Source organism: Monodon monoceros, unplaced genomic scaffold (assembly GCF_005190385.1).
Source record: "Monodon monoceros isolate NGI ecotype Baffin Bay Population unplaced genomic scaffold, NGI_Narwhal_1 Super_Scaffold_6, whole genome shotgun sequence".
NCBI classification, from domain to species: Eukaryota; Metazoa; Chordata; class Mammalia; order Artiodactyla; family Monodontidae; genus Monodon; species Monodon monoceros.
The window spans coordinates 63,015,246-63,037,481 of NW_021703783.1; the positions used below are offsets into that span (position 1 = coordinate 63,015,246).

The following is a 22,236-nucleotide window of genomic DNA, read 5'->3' on the forward strand; positions in this document are numbered from 1 at the left end:
AAAAGAAAAGCCCCTAAAGAGAAATATTACCTACTCCACAGTAGTGCCTAGTCTGGCCACAAGCCTTTACCAAAGTAAATTAAAATGCACAGGAAGAATGGACATTCCCATCCTGAAAATATTTCTTTCCCCTGCTAAATTTTTAAAAAACACAGATAGAAATCCAAATGAAAAGCAGAGTTCAAGTGGTTTTATTAATATTACCATTTCCAAATGCATAAATACAAACTAATAACATACTAAACTGAAGAAAAACCGTAAGAACTGGATCTTCTAAAATGTTAATATATAAAGGAATATACTTTCATTCAGGAAGCTGGGAAAAATGATCTCAGTAAATAACCAGATGCATACTTGTTTCATTCATTAGTAATCTCATGTAGCAGTAGTAAGCTCCGGGAAATTTTAAAGTTAGTTACTTTGATGCAAATTTGGCAAGTCAGTGGCTGATAAATGAATCAACTTTTAAACATTGTTGCATTCTGATTTTTCAGTAGTATTTTTCCCCCCACACAATATGAGTTATCAAAATGGCTGCTATTTCTTGGTACACTCAATATCTTGGTTGATTAAGAATCCCCTCTAATAAGAGAGATCTTTGGATTACACTGCATACATGAATTTGCTCACAATATGTGCTCTCCCCCGTTATAGAAAAACCAGTTGTTAAATTTTGACCTTGGCTAGACCTCAGACGGAAGAGATGCCTGCCCTGGAAAGGGATCTCAATATCTGTGCACAATCAGTTGCCCAATGGCCCACGCCCAGGTCTTCATGGGCATGTGGTTCTTTCTCTGTGAGGATTACATGGACGTAATCCTGACCCAGCTTGCTGATAAGTTGCTTAAACACTTCGTTGGATAACCGAGAGTTGGCTATACCTCTCAGTTACTGTAGGAGTATCTAGAGCCAGGTTTATGCATAGGCTCCTAAATGCATCAGTCATTCTTTTGGATTAAGGACCAAATAATGTTATCAGGAAATAAAATGATATCAAGGATATTGAGTTATGATATGTTAGTACAATTAAGTAGCTCACAAACTCAGAATATCATACCCGCAAAGGCCCTTAGAAGCAACCTCGTTTATCTCCTTGCACCTTAATACATAAGGAAGTAAAGACCAAGAGTGGCTGTGACTTGGTCCATTTTATCAATTTGTTAGTTGCAGTGCTGGATTAGAACTCATTATTCTTAGTGACTGCTCTTTCAACAGCCTCATTCTGCTTTTTTAGATTAACTAATTCAGATAATGGTGGGTCGGTTTTTACATGATGTGAAAGGATAGAAACTAATGACAAGGATGTGTCAACTCCTAGTTCTAAAGTGTATGAGTTGGCCAGTGAAGATGCTCACTATTAGTGGGTTATTATTCTCAACTTTGAAAAGGCCAAATATAGCCAAAGACAGACCTACTCCTTTCCCACGAAGGTAACTGTGACTGTTCATTTTGTTCTTATGATAGTTTTGCTTTTAGTCCATGAAGGTGTTTTGATATTATTTTAAGAGTGTGTGTGTCTATACATAATAAATGTGTGTGTGGGGTGTGTGTGTGTGTGTGTGTATACTCTAACATTCATTGAGCACTTATTGAGTGCAAGGCACTGTTAGCTGCTTTGTAATGGAGAGGTAATGGAGAGCTTAAGAAATTTGTCCCAAGTCCCCAGCTAGTCAGATGGAACTTAACTGAGATCTGTTTTCAGAGACTAGGCTCTTACCTCCTAATCCATAGCCTTAAATAAGATAATAAAGAGAAAGTAAATAGCATATCAGTGGTTCTCCTATTCATGGGTATTTTCAGACCAGTTGTTTTTGAACCTGGATGTACACAGAAATCAACTTAAACACTTTTAAAATATAGAGACCTAGGCTGTATCCCAGACTTGCCATATCAAGGTCCACAGCAATACGAGCTAGGAACATGTGACATTATAAAACTCTGATACAGCCAGCCAGCCACTGATGTGCAGATTAGTGTTTAGACCTAGTGCCCTAGACTATAACCACCTCAAATAGTAAATGCCATCTTAAGAGTGTCTTTACTATGTTACTCCAGGAAAGAGGGCTGGATAGGTGAGGGAAATCTTACAATTTTGCCTTGGTGTAGCACTGTAGTCAGCATTTTTGGTCATTAAAAAAAAACCATATTGACTGGATGTTTAATTCAGTATGGACTATCAAACAAAATTGAGTTATTTGCAGTGAGGTGGATGGACCTAGAGTCTGTCATACAGAGTGAAGTAAGTCAGAAAGAGAAAAACAAATACCGTATGCTAACACATATATATGGAATCTAAAAAAAAAAAAGGTTATGAAGAACCTAGGGGCAGGACAGGAAGGAATAAAGACGAAGACGTAGAGAATGGACTTGAGGACATGGGGAGGGGGTAAGGGTAAGCTGGGACGAAGTGAGAGAGTGGCATGGACATATATACACTACCAAACGTAAAATAGATAGCTAGTGGGAAGCAGCCACATAGCACAGGGAGATCTGCTTGGTGGTTTGTGACCCCCTAGAGGGGTGGGATAGGGAGGGTGGGAGGGAGACGCAAGAGGGAAGAGATATGGGGATATATGTATATGTATAGCTGATTCACTTTGTTATAAAGCAGAAACTAACACACCATTGTAAAGCAATTATACTACAATAAAGATGTTTTAAAAAAAAATGAACTATCTCCACACAAGTTATAGGATATATTCAGAAAAAAACCTTTATGACTCTTTGATCCTTTCCTTTTCTCAAATATGTTAATATTCTGTTCTAAATGTATTCTCTTTTCCTGAAGAAAAGTGGCAAGTATAAAAAGTATTACATTTATCCTCTGGAAAAAATATGCTAATTCTCTCCCATAGTACTTTGTTCCTGCCTAAATGCTAATATCTATTTCAGTGCACTGTAATTTATTAGTTTTCAACCATTCTGCTGTCACTAGACTGTCCGAGGGCAAGATGAGTCTTATTTATCTCTGTGCCCAGCGTCTATTTTGTGCTCAATAAATACTTAGTCAATGAATAAGCCATACACACACACACACATTTATATATATATAACATCTTTATTGTAGTATAATTTCTTTACAGTGGTGTGTTAGTTTCTGCTTTATAACAAAGTGAATCAGTTATACATATACATATGTTCCCATATCTCTTCCCTCTTGCATCCCCCTCCCTCCCACCCTCCCTATCCCACCCCTCTAGGTGGTCACAAAGCACCGAGCTGATCTCCCTGTGCTATGCAGCTGCTAAGGAGCCAGTACTGCCCAAGTTTGAATTTGAGCTTCTTAACTTAGCAGCTTTGTGAGCTCAGACAAGCTGCTTAGCATCCCCACGCCTCAATTTTCTCATCTGTAAAAAGGGTATCATAGAGTGTCTACTTTATAGAATCATTACGGGCATTACATTTATTGATAATATACACAAGGCACTTGGAAGAGCACCTGACACTTTAAAAGGGTCCAAAAAATGTTAGCTGGTTGTTGAACTGTTTCCTGGGTGATCATGTTACTGGAGGGCTTCAGGTGCTTAAGGATAATAACAGCAACAACAAAATATAATTTGCCTTTGGAATAGGTAGAAGTTTCTTTTATATTATCTAGGAAGCCAAAGAAAATGTATTTACTAAATTAATTATGTATGGAGTTTGTTGGAAGAAGGTTTGAAACTACTTAGGTAAATCAACTGCTTCTAATCACGGTCAAGTAATTTAGAAGCATCGTTTCCATACATACAGTTGATATGCTAATTACAAATGATCATCATTTATTCATGAAAAACTGCTCTCTCAGTCCCTCCACGGTGCCAGACTTTGTTAGGGAAAGGAAGAGCGTGCAGGAGATTCTCTTGATAGGAGCATGCATAATGTGAGCAAACTTGAGAGGGGAAAATCATCAAATAGCCAAACACGACAAGAGAGCAAAGAGGTTAATGGGGAAAAAAGTGTATGTAATTACACACATGTTTATCCTGTGAGAGTAGTTATACATATAAAATTTTTTGAACCATGGAAGTAGAGAATGCAGAGCACTAGCAGTCGGCCCAGGGGCAGAAAATTTAAAGCAAGCAAAAGCTTTAAGAAAAAAATCAGCACCAGAAATCACAGATCTAACATGTGGTTGATCTGAGCCCACCTTTTCAGATCCGGAGCCTAAAACTGGAAACAAATACAGCTACTACATGTCAGTTGTAATGCTTTATAGTAACTCTGCTTAACCCTCAATGTTCTGGCACTGACAAGAGGAAAAAAAAGTCCTGATGGTTGTTGGGATAAATACAACACACACATGCACACACACACACACACATACATGTATACCTATACATATACACTCAATAAACATATATACACATGCACACACATGCACACACGTATACGCATACACATACATACAGCCATCTTCAAGAGTACAAATGTGAACACTAGACATCTGGAACCAGAACAAAGCTGTGTGGAAAAATATTCCTAGAAAGTGAGATCTTTAAATCGGTCTGTTAATTTTTGAGTGGTAGGTTTCACCCCGGAAGTCGAGTTACAGGGTACACTTCCAATCATGATTCACACTGATCTGTGCTTCCAAAATACGTGCTCTGCCCACCCACACTCTCCCAAGCCGTGACACTCTGTGACACTAAACCCCCCCAGGAGCAGAGCCTCTCGCAAATGTTCAGAAGCAGGAATATCAAAATTGCCGACTCTTGATATTTGCTTCCAGGTCTGGTTTGGCCTGAGAGGGGGGTTGTAGAGGTGATGATAACATACCCACCAAGAATCCCCTCCCTCATACCCATACGTGCTACTATTACAGCTCCACTTAAACATGCAAATACATCTCAGTCACTAAAATCTAGTGTGGTTCCTAATCAAATCGTCAGACCAACCCTTAGTACAGCCAGTGTAACAGGGCAGAAAGGCCAGGGATTTGGATTAGGAGGATCCCGGTTTGAGTCATAACAAATCACTGTCGAAGAGTGTGACCTTTAGAGAATGACCTCACCTCTTTGTGTCTCAGGTCTCCGATGGACACTGTCCTGGTTTTAGGACTGAAAGTCCCAGAAAATACCTCAGTCCTGGGCAAACCTAGACAGTTGGTCACTGACTAAGACGCAGGAAAATGTAAAGATTGAAGAATGCATAGTAGTGCTTGGTACGTGATATATCTTCAGTAAATGTTTGTTTTTGCAGTAGCCCTTGTGGAATTTGAATTTTCAGTGGACATGGGGGGAGCAATTTTATCAAAGAAGGATGGGTCTGTTGAACACCAAAGGGCAGCATGAGGAAAGGAAAGGGAAGGGAAGGAGGGATCTGAGTTAAGAGAAAGGTTTGGAAGAATATGTTCGAGGGTGGGGGAGTCAATTTTGCTCACTCTGAAACCCTGCCAACACCCTAAAGACAGATCTAGTACCATGGAGCATTATCTCCTTCTGGTACTGTAGAATCCCAAGGATGATGGAGCCTGGCTTAAATGGCAAAGCTAGTTTAGGAGGAGTATCCAGATTCAGGTGAGGCTTTTAAATTGATGAACCAGGCCTGCATACCTGGACACCGGTTGGATCCCCGAGGACAAATACCAAAGCCCATCCTTCAGATACTCTCCACTGATTTTTATGGCAGGTGGGTTATGATGTGATGCAGACAGGACCAACACTGGAAGGTTCTTTGAAAGACTTTGCAACATAGAAAAAGGCTTAGCCTATAGGAAGTTTTTGGGAAATCTCCCTTTCACTAAGCGTGGCATACATCATCCCATCTCCTCTCCCTAGATGTCAGCTTGTATTATGCTGCAATGACATCAGGATTCTGTCAACCAGAATAGTTTTCTTTTTTCCTTCAGTATCTTACTCTAGTGATCTCAGAGAGACCGTTGTTTTATAAGGGGTATCAATGGAGACAATAACAGGTCTCTGAAATTATTCACCCAAACCCTTCAAAGGGTACCCTTTATTATTTAACCTGTCTTAGAATTCTAGAAGCCCTACCAATTATATAAAGCATAAAGGAGAAACAAAACAAAACTAGGCAGAAGTTGTCTGAGTCCAGAGCTGTCAAATGTGTTTCCTGTACAGTGTAAAGCAGCAGGGACTTTTATGTTGCTTTGTACCATGAATAATATACAGTAATAATAGCTATAATGCTTAATTTAATTACAGAGACTCAAAATTACAGATGCCTTCTTGTAGGAGAAGGAGTGAAAATTTAAGGGATATTTCAGGTTTTACTGTCAAATATCTCACTGGCTCTACATATAAATGTCTTTTCCAATTAAAAGCACACCACAGGGGCTTCCCTGGTGGCACAGTGGTTGAGAGTCCGCCTGCCGATGCAGGGGACGCGGGTTCGTGCCCCGGTCCAGGAGGATCCCACATGCCACAGAGCGGCTGGGCCCGTGAGCCATGGCCGCTGAGCCTGCGCGTCCGGAGCCTGTGCTCCACAATGGGAGAGGCCACAACAGTGAGAGGCCCGCAGAATGCAAAAAAAAAAAGAGCACACCACAGAATATTCTGTGGATTTGTCACCAGTGACTTATACTAAGATTTTTCAGGTAATTCAACAAAATAAAACTGTACTTATTTTAAATGTTCTAACTGGCTCTAATCCCCAAAGATTATTTTCACCCCTCCCCTCTGGCTCCTGCTATCACTAGCATGCAGCCACCCAAACTAGGCATCCAGGGGATGTTGTTAACTCTCCCCTCAACCCACATCCAATTAACCACGGATACTGGTTGATATTTATTCCCCATTTACCAACTCATCTCATCCTCTCCTCCCTCTTATTTCCTACCATCTTAAAATATCCTCTAGTTTCTCTCGTCTAAATTCTTCTCCAGATTCTAGCCTGAGTCACTTGGTCTTCCTGTGTCCTTGCTGACAATCTACTGAAGGGCAGAAAGAACACAGTTCTGGTAGACCCTGTCCTTGAAGGCAGGGGCTACTGAGCTACATTGATTGTTTCTTCCCAGGCAGGACCCAGCACAGTGCATAGTACCCACCCAATCTGGTGAGTGCTGGCTTTGAAGGATAGGCCCAAAGATTGCCAGCTGTATACTGTAGGGAAAGTTATTTCATTTCCTGAGGCCCAGTTACCAACATGCAAAACAATGTGAATAATATATTTCCTTTAAAGATGTCATTTAAAATTTAATGAACTACCCATGTAAAGTGCCAAGTGCTACACCTGGCCCATAGAATGCACCCAATAAATGAGGGTCCCCTTACCCCATGAATATTTCCCCATTTTCTAGAAATGAAAATAAAAGTATCCTGTGGCATGCAAAGCACTTCCATCACACAGGCAGGTCCGGCTCTATTTCCTTATATTCAGCTTCAACATATGAGCACCATGCTTTTGATTTTACCACATATTTTCGTGTTCCTGTAATCTCTCAGTTTTATTCCCTCAGACTAGATGGTTCTTCCTCATTCTCCTGTCGTAGGAAACCTCCACTCATCATTCAAAGTCCATTCCAAATAGCACTTATTCTCTAATATGTTATTTTCTTGCTCAAAATTAAGTGTAAACACCTTACAATGGCTTGTAAGGACCTTCGCTCTCCGCTCCCACCTGGCCTCTCCAACTCCACCTTCTAAGACTCTCCCTCTCATTCAAACCCCAAATTACACTGGAGTTCTTTTTTGTATTATACATGCCTGGTTCATTCCTGCCAGGATTCTGTATGACTAGTTCCCTCTCATAAAGTTCTCAGGTAAATGATGTTCAACTTTAATATTAGTTAGAGAGATGCAGATTAAATCCAGAATGGAATAAAAATTGTTCACTTATTTTTAAAAATTGGTAACTATTGCCGAGGATTTGGTGGAAATTTTTATTCTCATGCAATTGGCAATAGAAGCTGGAGGTCAATTTGGCAGCATCTATTAAAATAAAGTGTGCCCATGTGCTCCTAACCTGGTTTGCCACCTATCAGTATTCACCCTAAAAAAATAGTCATTCATATACATAAAGATTTTCGTTGAAGCAGTGTTCACAATAACAAAATGAAACAAAACAAAAAAAACAATTGGGTAACAAGCTAAATGTCCATCAACGGGAACGGTTGAATGAACTCTGGTACCCACATACCATGGAATACTATACAGCAGATTAAAAAACATAAGTATGTACTGAGAAGACAAGATATCCAAGACATAGTTCTGAGAAAGCAAGTCATAGAAAAATAAGTATATATGAAAATATTAGTGTATTTTAAAAAAAATAATGACTAACATTCATTGAGTGTTTACTATCAGGTACTGTTTTAAGTGCTTTAAATTTATCAAAATAGTGACTCTTCCTACATACCTGGTGAGGTATGTAACGTTATCATCCCAATTTTATATATGAGGAAACTGAAGAACAGTAAGTTTCCATGGGCGCACCATTAACGGGTAACAAATCTGTCTCCAAGCCTGGCCTCTTAATCACGGCTCTATATTGTCTCATACACTTTATATCTAAAAATAAATAAATAATTGAATATATGTGTGTGTGTGTGTGTGTGTGTGTGTGCTTGCGTGCAAAGGAAAACACTTGGATAAATACCCACCATCATAGTGTTTCCTCAGGCGGGGAGAGGAAGGAGCTGGAATGGAGTGATGGTGAGGAAAATGATTAAAGAGGCTTTTAAAAAAAATCTGACCAGTTTTTTAACATTGAATTCTTTGGAAATTTTATAAGGATGCATTCACATATTTCTTGTATAACTACTGTAGCCCAGAATCAACATGAGGAAAGTGAGTCATTCTAGAATAAACTGAAGAAGGTGGGACAAAGGATAATTCTGTTTTCAAAGTGCTTTGAGGCACAGCTTTGAGGTAATTTGAGCAAAAAATAAATTATACCTGCAATTGCCTGGGCCATTTAGGTGAAATGAAGGGGTTTTAGCTACATTACCTCAGAAATTATGGACGTAGAAGTGTGGTTTGTGGGAGCTTCAAAACCCCAATTATAAGGGAAGGCCACCAAAATTCCATTCAATCATGACCGAACGCTTTTTCTCCTGGCATCGTTAATTTGCTGAAACCTGAGTTTTCCTTTCCTCCGTTAACTCTTGGTTGTTTATTTGTCCATGCTAGCTTCAGTTACATGACCTGCTAGATCATTCATGTTTAAGTGTGAATGATATAAATTGAGGATGATGTTTGACTAAGAACTGGTGAAGAAGAATTATGAAACACCACATGTTCGAATTTTTGTTTTTCACTAATGGCTCCTAAGATGAAAAACTGCAGTGATTTCGAGGCTGGCAGATGTGAGATCCCAGAGAGAGTTACGAATCAGTCGACCTAGAAATTCTTTTGAAAATGAAATGAGTTGGTTTTATATTTCTCCTTTAGTACAATTATTATTGATCCTCTCCTCCCATTTCCCCAAATAACAATGTAACAAAGAAACATAGCTGTTCCCTACATAACAGGTTCATCATGAGATCTGTTTCTTCTCTCATTAAAACATTAAGTTATATCTACCCTTGGTTACCCTGCCTCAAATTCCAGCCCCTTCTAGACCACTCTTCACATTGCAATCACGGCAGTCATTCTAAAATGCATATTTGATCGTATCACTCTCTTGCTTAAAATCCGTCTAAATCCCCATACTGCTCAGATACAGTCCTAGCTTTGCAGTCCAGTGTGCATTACAATCTAGGCCCTGCTTACATTTTTAGCCTCATTTGCCAACTCTTAAGGGTCCAAATGGAAGAACTGGCCTGGCCATGTTTTCTCGTGTCTGGACTCTAGCATGGTTTACTCTGAGGTGGCCCTTTCATGCTCTTTGCTGCCTCCATCCACCTACCCAGCACCTACTTGCCTATGAGTTTTCTTCACAGAAGGAACCACCGCTGGCCCTCCCACGCCTGGGTTAGATGCCCCTGTTATGATCTCCCATGGAACCCCATACTTATCCTTATTTACAAAATAGCCTATGTTGCAAAGATCGTCTTCTTCCCTATTTCCTCCGCATACCTGTAAGCGTGAAATCAGGGGGTTTTATTTTTTATCTCACTGGTGACTAAGACAATACCAGGCCCAATAATACTTTGCCAAATGAATGAATGAATAATTATCTAAGTTTTATGGATTGATTAATGTTCATCAACAAACTTGTAACTTAACGATGTTGTCACTTCTCAGAGAAAACATAATGATTTCTTATTTAAACCAATGGCTGCCCCCTTAATTATGAACTAGTAACAATCAACACAATTAATTTATATAGTAAATAATTTATAATTAATTAATTAATTAATTAAAATAATTTATATAGTACCTACTACGTGTCAGGAACTATGTTATGCCACTTAAGCACCAAAACATAAAAACAAGGTAGCCACTATTATTACCATCTCTTAGCAGTGAGGAAACTAAGGTTCAGAGAAGTTACCAGATTGCTTCGTAAGCTCCATAAATTACACTGAATTAGTCTGTGAGAGTTAATTTGCCCAGTGCATTTAGAGTGCTTAGGAAATGCCTGGCCTGTAAGCTCTCAAAGGAAGGTCTTTCTGTTACTACAGAAAAGTCAATTTTGTTACTACACTTAAAGGGCTGCCTGCTTTATTTCTACACCTAGTGTTTGGGGATTTTCAAACTACCATTAATATAGTGGCATATACACTGAGTAGAAGATACATTTTTGAAAAGTTGCATATTTTTAATTAGCAAAAACTTTAAAAATTAAAACTGTGAGCTACTACTGCCAAATTCACCTCTAACCTTCTTTGTTTCTTCTCCAACATGCCAGTACTCTTCCATCTTAGGGACTTTGCATTGATTCTTTCCTGCCTGGAATGTTCCTCCCTAGATACTCATGCTGCTCCCCCGCTCATCTCCTTGATTCCTCTTCTCAAATACCACCTCCTCACTGAGGCTACTCTGCTCAGCAGCACACCCTCCTCTCTCTACCCTGACACCCCCTATCCTCCCTAATCTTTATTATGGTTGATAATAAATACTTTTTAAATGAATGAATGCATGTTAAGACTATGTCCAGGCAATGTTCTACAACCTCGTTTGGCCACATATGTGCTCCAGATACAGGGCATTTACGTATATTTTGTCAATATACTGCCCTATTTAGTAGCTCTCAAACTTAGGGTTTGGTGGAGTAGCTGAGCAGGTGATCATGGTTTGATCTAGGAAGAGTAACAACACAACGAAGAGAGGTAAAGCTAAAAGTTCAGCTTAGGTTACCCACCTTCCTATAAATAATTGAAGGTGCGTCAGAGGGAATTTTAATGACTATATTTGACTTGTTTTCTTCACAGAATAATCAAACATGCTTACTAAAAAATTCCACATAATTAAACTCTCGATGATCTCCTTAAAAATTAAATAAATTTATTAGAGGCCAAGCAGGTTTAAGTGATTGGGGTACTTTGTGGAACACTCAAAATATGTGCAAAATTATATTCAATGCAACTGGAAGAAAAATATTTTAATACCTACAGATGTTGACACCATAAAATGATGTGTGATCTGATAACTAGCATCAGACAGCTTTGCATTATCCCTCCTGCCAACTGCATCCAACAAAACAGGACCCATGTGAAATGATGTGTGCAATGGGTCCCTGTGGTAATTAGCTAGAAATTACTACATCCTGGTCAGTAATATTTAAAATTGCTTCTAACATTGTATAAGAGTGAAGAGCAACATAATAAAGATCATTTAATATAAACTTAAAAAAAATTTAAACAGATCATGGGCACAAAAATAAAGAGAATTTCAGGATTAGCAGCTGCCCCACTCCTAGCCTTGTGGCCAGCCTTATTTCAGATCTGTTGTAAAACTCAGAGGGCTCTGGTACCCTGAAGACTTCATTTTTAGACTTTATTGAGTAGTCAAATAGACACTGTGCCTTCTAGACTTAGGCAGAAGAGAAAAGTGGCAAGGCCTTAGCATATTTCTGTTTATGACATGTTGACACACAATTTCTCCAAATCACCCAAACCTACAGCTCAGGCCAATTATAAGTAATGTGGTCCTGTCTATTTATGAAAAACTTAACTTGATGTTTCTAGGAGAATTAGATAGAAGTGAGCTCCTTTAGGGTATGAGCTATGATTTGTTTAAACTGTCCCTTTCCCAGTGCCAAGCACATGGCACGTGGTTAATAATTCTTTTTTGGCAGTCTGATTGAAGCCTTTAAAGTGGTATTCTTAAAATACTGTTTGCCTGTAGAGACAGGTTCAATAATGGTGAGCGGTCAATCTCCTTGCCTTTGTTATAGAAGGTAATTAGGGTCAACTGCAGGGCTCCTCCTCACAGATCCTCAATTCAGAGACAAGCCTTAGATAAAGTCTCTTTTCAAGAATTGGCCTCATTTGTGAAATTCCGCGCATGCTATGATTTGGTAGAAGTCCATTCTATTCACATACACCATACAGTGTATAATGTATGCAATTTAGATTTTAATGGTGCACCTAATATTTGGTTTGTATCAGTCTCCTTGAAATTGGACCAGTTTAGTTTAAGAAAATGGTTCTCAACCAGGCATGATTTCACCCCTCAGGGGAGAGCTGGCGATGTCTGGAGACACTTTTGTTGGTCACCACTGGAGGCGGGGAGTGTGACTGGCCAGGAATGCCGGCCAAACATCCTACAATAGACAGAACAGCCTCTCCAACAAAGACTTATCCAGTTTAAAATATCAACTGTTCTAAGGTTGAAAAACTCTGATTAAGACAAATTAATTTAGTGAAAAGTTTACGAAGCAGAATTTTTTAAAAAAAATAAAGTTTTCTACTTTAAAATGCTGCCAGTCTGCTAGAACTCAGTTAATTCATTTAAAATTACCCGCAGCCTAAAACCTATGCCCCCTCCAAAACCAGATGAAATCGTTCTATTTTGTATACTTTCACATGGATGACCTGCAGACACCACAATTTGCTGAGTAATGGGCACCTCACTTTCTTGCCTGAAACGCCTTTTTTTTTTTTTTTTTAATTGCCAAGTCACTGGAACACGTTTTGGACCATCACCAAGTGGAACTGTACTCTTAGGCCCCGAAATGCAGTTTTCTTTACATTCGTCCATGATGCCTGTGGGCTCCCGCCTCTGACCTGACGTCACCGAGTCCTCCTGAGAGCTCAGCCTGAAACATCTTTTCTCCTGTATCCACAATAGGCAGGAACCATGCCAGAAACTTAGGACTTCCTTGGTAATTCCCTCTCCTTTACCTCTCACATCTAGTCAACCGCCAGGTCTTGCTTATAGTACCATTACCTCCAAAATAGTTTTGAAATCTCTTCCTTTCTCTCCATCCTAATTCTTTTCTTGCAAGACGTTCATCATGTCTCTCCAAAACTCCTAGGAGTTTCCTAGTTGGTCTCCCCACGTCCAGTTTTTTCTCCACTCCTTCACATACTCCCACTCCCACATGCTGGCTGTTGCCAGACCAACTTATCTAAACGCAAAAAAAAACACATGTTATGTTGGCCATTTCCTACCACCTTCAAATGGTAAGTCCAGACCACTTATCATGGTTTATGGGGCACACTACGACATGGCCCCTGCCCACCCCTCCAAACCCAATCCCACCCCACTTGGCCTTACTCTTTCGCTACAGACATCATGCTGTTTCTTACGTTTGTGCATTATGTTGTCTCCTCTGCCTGGAGTAACCCTCCAACAACCGACATTTCTATAGATAACTACTATTTATCCTTTTAAAATTCTACTTATATATCATCTCCTCTACAAAGCCAGAAAGTGTTTCTTGTTTTTAAAAATTCTGAACTGTCTGCCAACACTGTCCACATTATCCAATGGCAATAATTGGCTGGAACTGTGTTGGGACATTTCCTCTCTAGATTGCCACAGTTCCCACTTAGTCATCTCCATTCATTTATATAATCTCCTCTTGGTCCCCACTGCAGTCAAAGTTATCACTCCTACTCTAAGGGGAGCCAAATCTACTTTTACAAAACCAAATCTATTACAGCATCATGCTCCCTTGGCTTTCAGAAGTAGAAGCTCAGTGACTGTCTAGAATCCTCAAGTTTTCTAATGTCACATTTTACTATATTTCTGAATATGTACTGACTACTGCATATGTGGTGATGAGTTCAGAACGAAAAAGCTGAGTTGAGATGCAGGTGCTGGGTGATAAGCTAGGCTCAGGCTGATTTTAGGAGATCAAATGTTGTGCATACCAGCCTTGCAGAGATTTAAATTCATGCTCAGTCAAAAACGTAACTGCAACATATTCAGACTTTAACTCCAGGATGTAAAGTCTCAGTGCCTTGCTTCATATTCAAAGTTACCTTCCTAAGTCTTAAGCTACGCCATATTTGCATAGTTGTTGGTGATAACAGGCACACCTATGAATAAAAACATGACTTCTGAGAAGTGTTTAGGTGCCACTGAAGGGCTACAATGTAATTTACATTTCAGAGTAAAGTCAGCAGTAAAAAAGTTACCAACAAATGATTCTGTATCTATGAGAAGACAGAGCAAACCAAGGAGGGAAGGCTTATGGTTCAATATGAGACCCTTTGCAACTTCATTAAAACTGTCCACACCCCATGGCTGAACTTAGAAACTGTGGTTCTGGCACCACAACATCTAAGACTCTCTCACTGAATTTCCCATAGCTGAGGCTCAGCAACTAACATTTGAGTTAAAGTTTGGGCATGTTACATGAACCCCCCCAGTAATCACATGTAGCTCATGAAGTGCTATTTGATTCCCATCTGTATCAGTGTCTTCTTTCTTTGAGTGTATAATCAGGAACAAGATCATAATCCATTCTATAAAACTGTACAAACTCTGAGACTTAACTCGGTTTGCATTTCATCGGGTACACCTATGGAGCTGTGGTTATATTAACAACATTCCGACTTTGCTTTACGCTGGTACCAGTAGTCTCCAGGCCAACATTTAGTAAGTTAGAAGAATGGTCCTTCTCAAGCAAGTTGGGCTTAAATCGAATCATAAAGCATAGCTTTTAGGCAACAGAAATTGGTTTCTCCAGTAATGGTTAAAACAGTAACTGGTAATTGGGTTTGATGAGCTTCATAAAGCATAAATGATGCCAGAACGTGACCTAGCACAGAACTTGAAGGCAAGCACTGTATTCCTTCAAGGTGAACCGCTTATTTCTCAGCCAACAGAAGGATCCTTACTCTGTTTACATTTTCTGCTTTTGTAAATTAAGACTTTGCTGCCACAAGAACTATGAAGACATCCATCTGGAGGTTTGATGAAAAGCCTGTTTTATAATAATATACAGCAATAATGCTATATTTTTGTGGAAAGATAAAGTCATATTTTTGCCAGTGCTATATTTATCAAGTCTCTCTTTTACCTTCATTAGGAAAGGTAGACAGGACGCTGTCATTACATCAGTTTTACAGATGTAAGGACACCCAAAAATCCAATGACTTGCCAATAATCAACAGCACATGAGTGGGAGCTAACTGCCTCTGAAATTAGAATATTTAATGAAAGACTTTTATTGTCTCTTGAAAATAAACAGAGCAGAGGAAATGACTTAGTCTGAGCTGAAAGTTTATATCTACATGCAAGAAAATTGTAAGACAGGAAGGAGACTATTACCTGCCTTAAAGAAATTTATATTAACAGTTAACAATAATTAATAGTTAGCAGCTATTGGGGTTTTTAAAATTATTTTATTTATTTATAATTTTTGGCTGTCTTGGGTTTTCGTTGCTGTGCATGGGCTTTCTCTAATTGTGGCGAGTGGGGGCTACTCCTTGTTGCTGTGCACGGGCTTCTCATTGCAGTGGCTTCTCTTGCTGCGGAGCACGGGCTCTAGGCACGTGGGCTTCCGTAGTTGTGGCACATGGGCTCAGTAGTTTTGGCCTGTGGGCTCTAGAGCGCAGGCTCAGTAGTTGTGGCACACGGGCTTAGTTGCTTCGCGGCATGTGGGATCTTCCCGGAGCAGGGCTCGAACCCGTGTTCCCTGCACTGGCAGGCGGATTCTTAACCACTGCGCCACCAGGGAAGTCCCAGGTATTGGGTTTTTAAAAGATACCTGCCACAGTGGCAGATACTTTCACACACTTTCTCTTATTTTAATCTTCAGATCAGCCATGTGAGAAAGATAGTATTATCTCTGTTTTACAGATGATGAAATAGAGTCCCCAAATTGTAAATGGTCATATTATGGTTAGACTATCCTTAAACTCCTCAGAAACTATAAGAACTTGAAATGTAATGACTTATTTGAGATGTTGAAAATATCAATTGACAATGAAGTAAAAGGTTTCTAATTTCCATTAAAAGTAGCGATACAAAGACAGAAAACTACTTCTAAAGTTATCAGATGCCAGATCTTATTTAAGTGGTTTAAGGGTTTAGTAAGAAAATTTCAATATAGAAAAAATAATAATACTACACTAAAACAGAAAAAGTATAAGACACTTCAGTTTTTAGTGACTAGCCATAGTAGGTATCAGAAATTCTTAGCATAATACCAGATTTCAGAATTGACGGACAACATCGAGATTCCCATTGCACTTAGAATAAAATATAACCTTTTTGGTAGCACCTATAGGAATCTGCCCTATCTGGCTCCCACCACTCTTCAGCTCATCTTATCCAACTCTCCATGACCCAGTCTCTCTGCTCTTTTTTCAGCCAATCCTGAGACAGGCTGGGACCTGAGACTGGGACCCTTTGCTGCAGGGCTTGCACCTGGACAAACGTCTCCTCCAGCAACAAAATACAAAGAAACTATAAGGGACCAAAAATAACTGCGTGCATGCACAGTTGGGGCAAATTACGGACAACAAGATAACAAAAGGACCAAATCCTATTGCTACTTCTGAAGAGCCAGGAGCAAAAACAAGATGTTGGGAGCAAAAGCAGGGTATTGCGCATGCCCCCTGCACTCAACACCACCAAAGGGGTGGGCAAAGCACCTAAGCCATCCCTCCGGCCAGACCCCTGGACACACCCCTACTCTCACCCCATATAGGAATGAGCTCGCCCCTCCTTGGGGAGCAAGCAAGGGAACCTGTTACTTATTTTCGCTCCCCCCTGCTGTAGCAGGGGCCCCAGTAAAGCCTTGCCTGAATTTCTTCTCTGGTTTCTTATCAATTTCTATTGATTAAGGAAGGCCAAGAACCCTGGTAGGTAACAATCCTACACTACAAGTCATGGACTTTCTTGCCTGGATACCTTCACGCAAGCTTTCTTCTGATGATGACTGACTCGTCCTTGCCCTTAGTCTCAGTTTAAATGTCACCCCTCAAAGAGGCTATCCCTAACACTATTAAAAGGAGCTCCTCTTATTCTTTTATATGGCACCTCGTTTTCTTCCCCTTTTTCCCCTTTAACACTTGTTATAGTACTTCATTATGAGGCAGTGTTATATTCTGAAGTACTGATATAAATTTGTGTTTTTTCTGTACTTCCCCTCCCCCTTTGCTTCCTTCAGTTTACATCTACAGAGCAAACAAAGAACTCAGAAATAGCTGAAAGACTTTGACTTTGACAGTAAGGCAGAAATGCATTTTTTCCCCCCGTTATCCAAAGACTAGATAGAGATTGGGGCCAGGGGGCGGGGGGCAGGAGGAAGAGAAGGATAAAAAGCTTCACTGATTATACAGGCAGAAGTAAAAGGAGAAAAGTATTCAAAGTGGGAGGGGAAAGAGAAAGTTGCATTGTCAGAACCAGGAGTAGGTGGAAAATACTCAGCACATACTGTCCTGAGAGTGGAAAACGAGTGTGCTCATGGTCTGTGGACAAGTGATCCCTTTCCATAGTCCTGGAAACTTGTAAGCCCTCTGAATTTAGAATAATGGTTTTCAAAGACATCAGGTCTTATTCACTGGAACCTGTAAATGTTGCCTTGTATGGAAAAAGGGTCCTTGCTGATATGATCAACTTAGGAATTTTGAGATGAGATTACCTTGACTTATGCCCTAAATGCAATCAGAAGTGTCCTCGTAAGAAAGAAGTAGAGGGAGATTCAACACAGAAGCTGCAAGGAGCAAGAAGCAAATTCTCCCCTAGAGCCTCTGGAGGGAGTCCAGCCCTGCTAACACCCTGGTTTGGGGTCATTCAAACTGATTTCTGAGCTCTGACCTCCAGAAATGTGGGAGGATAAACTTCTATTGTTTAAGGAGTCAGGTTCACGGTAATTTGTTACAGCAGCCACAGAAACTAATACACACATGGAGTAAAAATCTCATTACTCTGACCAGTGTGGAACTGAACTGAATCTCTGGGGGAATTTCCTTTATGCTGGGGTAAGTGATGGCTATACCACCAGTTACATATACATGGATATGTATACAGGCATACCTTGGAGATACTGAGGGTTTGGTTCCAGACCACCACAATGAAGCAGATATCACAATAAAGTGAGTCACACGTACTTTTTGGTTTCTTAGTGTATATAAAATTATGTTTACACTACTCTGTAATCTATGAAGTGTACAATAGAATTATGTCTAAAAAAAAATATGTATACCTAAATTTTAAAATATTGCTAAAAAATGCTAACCATCATCTTACAATGCAAGGTTGCCACAAACCTTCAATTTGTAAAAAACTCAATTATCTGCAAAGCACAATGAACAAGGTATGCCTGTATGTTTATTATTATCATCATCACTATTTTTCTACTCTTTACCAGACAGAAAGTTCCACGAAGGTTATAACCCTTTCTCTTTTGTTCACATTTATACCCAGGTCTCTGTTTAGCAGCTGTCACATAATAAGTGCTTTACGAATAATTGGGCTTTTTTTTTGTTTTTGTTTATTTTGCGGTACGCGGGCCTCTCACTGTTGTGGCTTCTCCCGTCGGACGCGCAGGCTCAGCGGCCATGGCTCACAGGCCCAGCCGCTCCGCGGCATGTGGGATCTTCCCGGACCGGGGCACGAACCCATGTCCCCTGCACTGGCAGGCGGACTCTCTACCACTGCGCCACCAGGGAAGCCCCTACAAATAATTGTTGAATGAATGAAAAGTATTGCTAAAATAGCACAAAATGAGAATAACACAAACAACAAATGGTAAAAATAACTACGAAAAAGACTGTACCAGAAGAAAACTGAATAGTCAAATACCCATTACTAGCAATCTAAATAGAGATTTAGGCCAGTCTGACCCCAGGGGTGGGAATGCTTTCCAGCATATAGAGACCTGTACTTTAATACTTGCTAAATGTGAGTGTATTCTGGCATTGATACATTTTCGGTCAATTGCATCAGCACAACCTCAGGGTATGCTCAAAGCTCAAGTTGGTCTATTAACGTCTGAGAGCTAATGTACCTGGTGCCCGTTCCTGTAGGCTGAAATCGCAGGGCGGGAATGTAGCAGTTCTGGCCTGTGAGCTATTGTTACCTGCTCGGTTGGGATAGCACAATATTCTTCTATTCTGCTTTTTAAGTGAGAAGATCTATCATGAGCCAATTCAGAATGAAGGGGACTAGAACACTACCTATTCAATGTTGCAAAATATACCGGATTATGTTGCCTTGTTTGTGCCATTCCTAAAGTGACTGGGTTAAGGCAACATAATCGTACTTGTCTTGGAGCCTTCACAATTGTGAGTGGAGTGTCACATGAAATTATTCAGAGAAAATTTTCAGCATTTAACTGAAATTCCAGCTTGCACTCCTATTTAATTATAACCCAAACAACCTCGCACTCAGCTGCCCAGCAAGGTAAAGAATCTGGTAACAATTCCTTGGCAAAGAGAATCTGAGAATAGCTTTACTTGAGGCCTCCTAGCCTAGAACTCAGGGATGCTCATGCCAGGCCTCTACAGGGACCCAAAGGCTAAGGCTCTGCTTTGCCTTCCCCCTCTTTATGCCTGTATGGCTTCCCTCTAACAGCCACGTGGACCCCCAAGAGTGAGTGTGGATCAGGGCTGTCACTGGCTGTTCAGGCCACACTCTGGCCCTGTGCTTTCTGTGCCTGACACAAGGTGGAGTGATGGGTTAGGCAGGGATGGAACCATCAAACACATTCATACCAAACTCTCTGCACCACCTCAGGATTATGAGCCGTTTGAATTCAAGTAAATGCCTCCTTTTCCAAAATGCTACTGTTTTTTAGGAATGGTTCTTAACTTTTTAAAGGTCAAAGCCCTTTATGAGAAACAGAAAAACAACAGACCCTCTCCCAACAAAAAATGCTTATGCAAACCTATAAAAGTTAAAAAAAATTTAAAAAACCACTTGATCATTTCTATACCATACAGGAAAATACTCATCTTTTAAGGGCTAAGATATTTATTTACCCTTAAATTAGGATGAATAAGGCCAGACTGCCCAGGTTAGACTCTCCACTTCTGTCATTCAGTAGCTGTACAAACTTGGGCAAGTCATTTGATCTCGCTCTTCCTCAGTTTCCTCATTTGTAAAATAAGAGTGACAATAAGAGCACCTACCACAAAAGATCATTATGAGGAAATAATAAATTCAATATGTAAAGTGCTTACAATGGTGCCTGGAGTTAAACAAATATATATGGAGCTTTGACTAGATAGGTGCTGTTCTAAGACTGAAGGCAATGAACAAAAATTACTGCTGTCAATGGGGCATGTGTTTTTAATGTAGAGCTTAAATTTTCATAGAAATCTTATAGTGTATTTCATAGTAATTAAAAATATCTTCTTATGTATATTTTCTCTTTGTTCAGATAATAGATAAGTAAGATTTAATACAGATTTCCCATCTGGGATGCTGTAGGTTCACAGAGCTCAGATCTAGACAGTTCTAATTTGTGTTTCACCCTCATTCCACACCTGATAGTCTTTCTGTAAAAATAATTTGGGCTGTGAGGACTCACCCTTAACTTGGCATAGGTATTTATAAAATGGGAGAAAAGCCAGATTCCAGGAAAACAATTTATGCTGTTCCATCCCTCAAGTTTTACTCATTCATCTGTTATGCTTAAAAATCAATTAGCACTGCTCATACACTGTATCAACAGCTTTATTTAGGATTAACTACTGGGCAAATTTAACTGCAATTTCCCTACCAATGATGCTCTAAAACAATGCCTGGATTTCAGGAGCTAATGAAGGTCTCTTTTGACTATGACATATTTTTAAAGTTCTTATGCTTTTATTTTATCTTTCTGCCCTGTGCCTTCCTGTCTCCACCTGTCCTCTCTCCCATCAGCACCAGGAGGATATCATATTTCAGGTTGATTCTTGTGGACTCTCTCCCTTTTAAAAAATTATTAGGAAATAATTATTGAGTCACAGGAAGTTAAAAAGAAATGTACAGGGAGGTCCTATGCACCCTTTACCCAGCTTCCCTAAATATTAACATCTTTTAAAACAACTGTATAATATTAAAACCAGGGCATTGACATAGGCTCAATCCACGGAGCTTATTCAGATTTCATTGGGATTTACTTTTTAAGTAACCAGTTATTACATTTGGTAAGCATCGGTTATGATCACAATAAAGGCTGAAATTCACTTCTTGTGTGTGTATTTGGTGTGCGCCTGTGTGTGCACATGCGTGTGTATCCATTTGTGTGTGTTTGTGTGTGTGTGTGTGTGTGTGAGAGAGAGAGAGAGAGAGAGAGAGAGAGAGAGAAAGAGAAAGAGAAAGAGAAAGAGAGAGAGAGAGAGAGAGAGAGAGAACAAACTCTGACCCTACCCTTTTCATGAGACTTTTGAGGAACAAATGGGAGAATTTTAGGTAAATACTGTTCATAAACTGTAAAATGCTAGATAAATAAAAAGCATTATATTGTAGTATATGTCTAATGCTCTGTTCAAGAAAAAATTTCTCATTAGTAGGGTACACAGAGAGTAGGTAGAGCCTACTTACCTGTATAAGGAGGGTGTGTGTGTGTGTGTGTGTGTGTGTGTGTGTGTGTGTGTGTGTGTGTAGGGGTATTTAGGAGTCTCAGCAAAATCCCATCTGAAAACACAGTACACAGTTAGAAGGGACCTTGGGACCAACTGTTCCAGCCCTCTACATTGTACACATATTTTGAAATACTCTTGCTGGTTAGTCTTCTAATCTCTGATTAAAACGTCAAACGATGGGCACATACTGACTAATGATTCAGTCTTTCCCTATGTGTTTAAAGGTCCTTCCTTATAATAAGCTGTAATCTGCCTTCCCTGTGGCTTTTATCCACTGGTCTTGGTTCTGCCATCTGCTGCCACACACAATGGAGGACAAGTGAAGGCAGCCATCGTTCCCCTGAGTCTCTTCTCTACCCTGAACAAGGCAAGTCCTTCTTTCCATACAAGACTGCTTGACTCTGGATGAGCTTCTTGTTCTCTCCAAGGATGGA

The 22,236-nt window shown here is 39.9% G+C and overlaps 1 protein-coding gene across 2 annotated transcripts in view; it reads right to left on the bottom strand.

The window, feature by feature from the left end:
* Positions 1 to 22,236, bottom strand: part of LIN7A (lin-7 homolog A, crumbs cell polarity complex component) — a 132,548-nt gene that overhangs the window by 11,567 nt on the left and 98,745 nt on the right. The window contains exon 5 of one of the 2 annotated variants that reach the window (XM_029205887.1): positions 12,920 to 13,398. The exons of the other annotated variant lie outside the window; for it this stretch is intronic. Coding sequence (XP_029061720.1) covers positions 13,168 to 13,398 — 231 coding nt within the window. The 3' untranslated portion in view covers positions 12,920 to 13,167. Of the gene's footprint in view, positions 1 to 12,919; positions 13,399 to 22,236 lie in introns of those variants that run through there. 2 annotated transcript variants of the gene reach the window in all.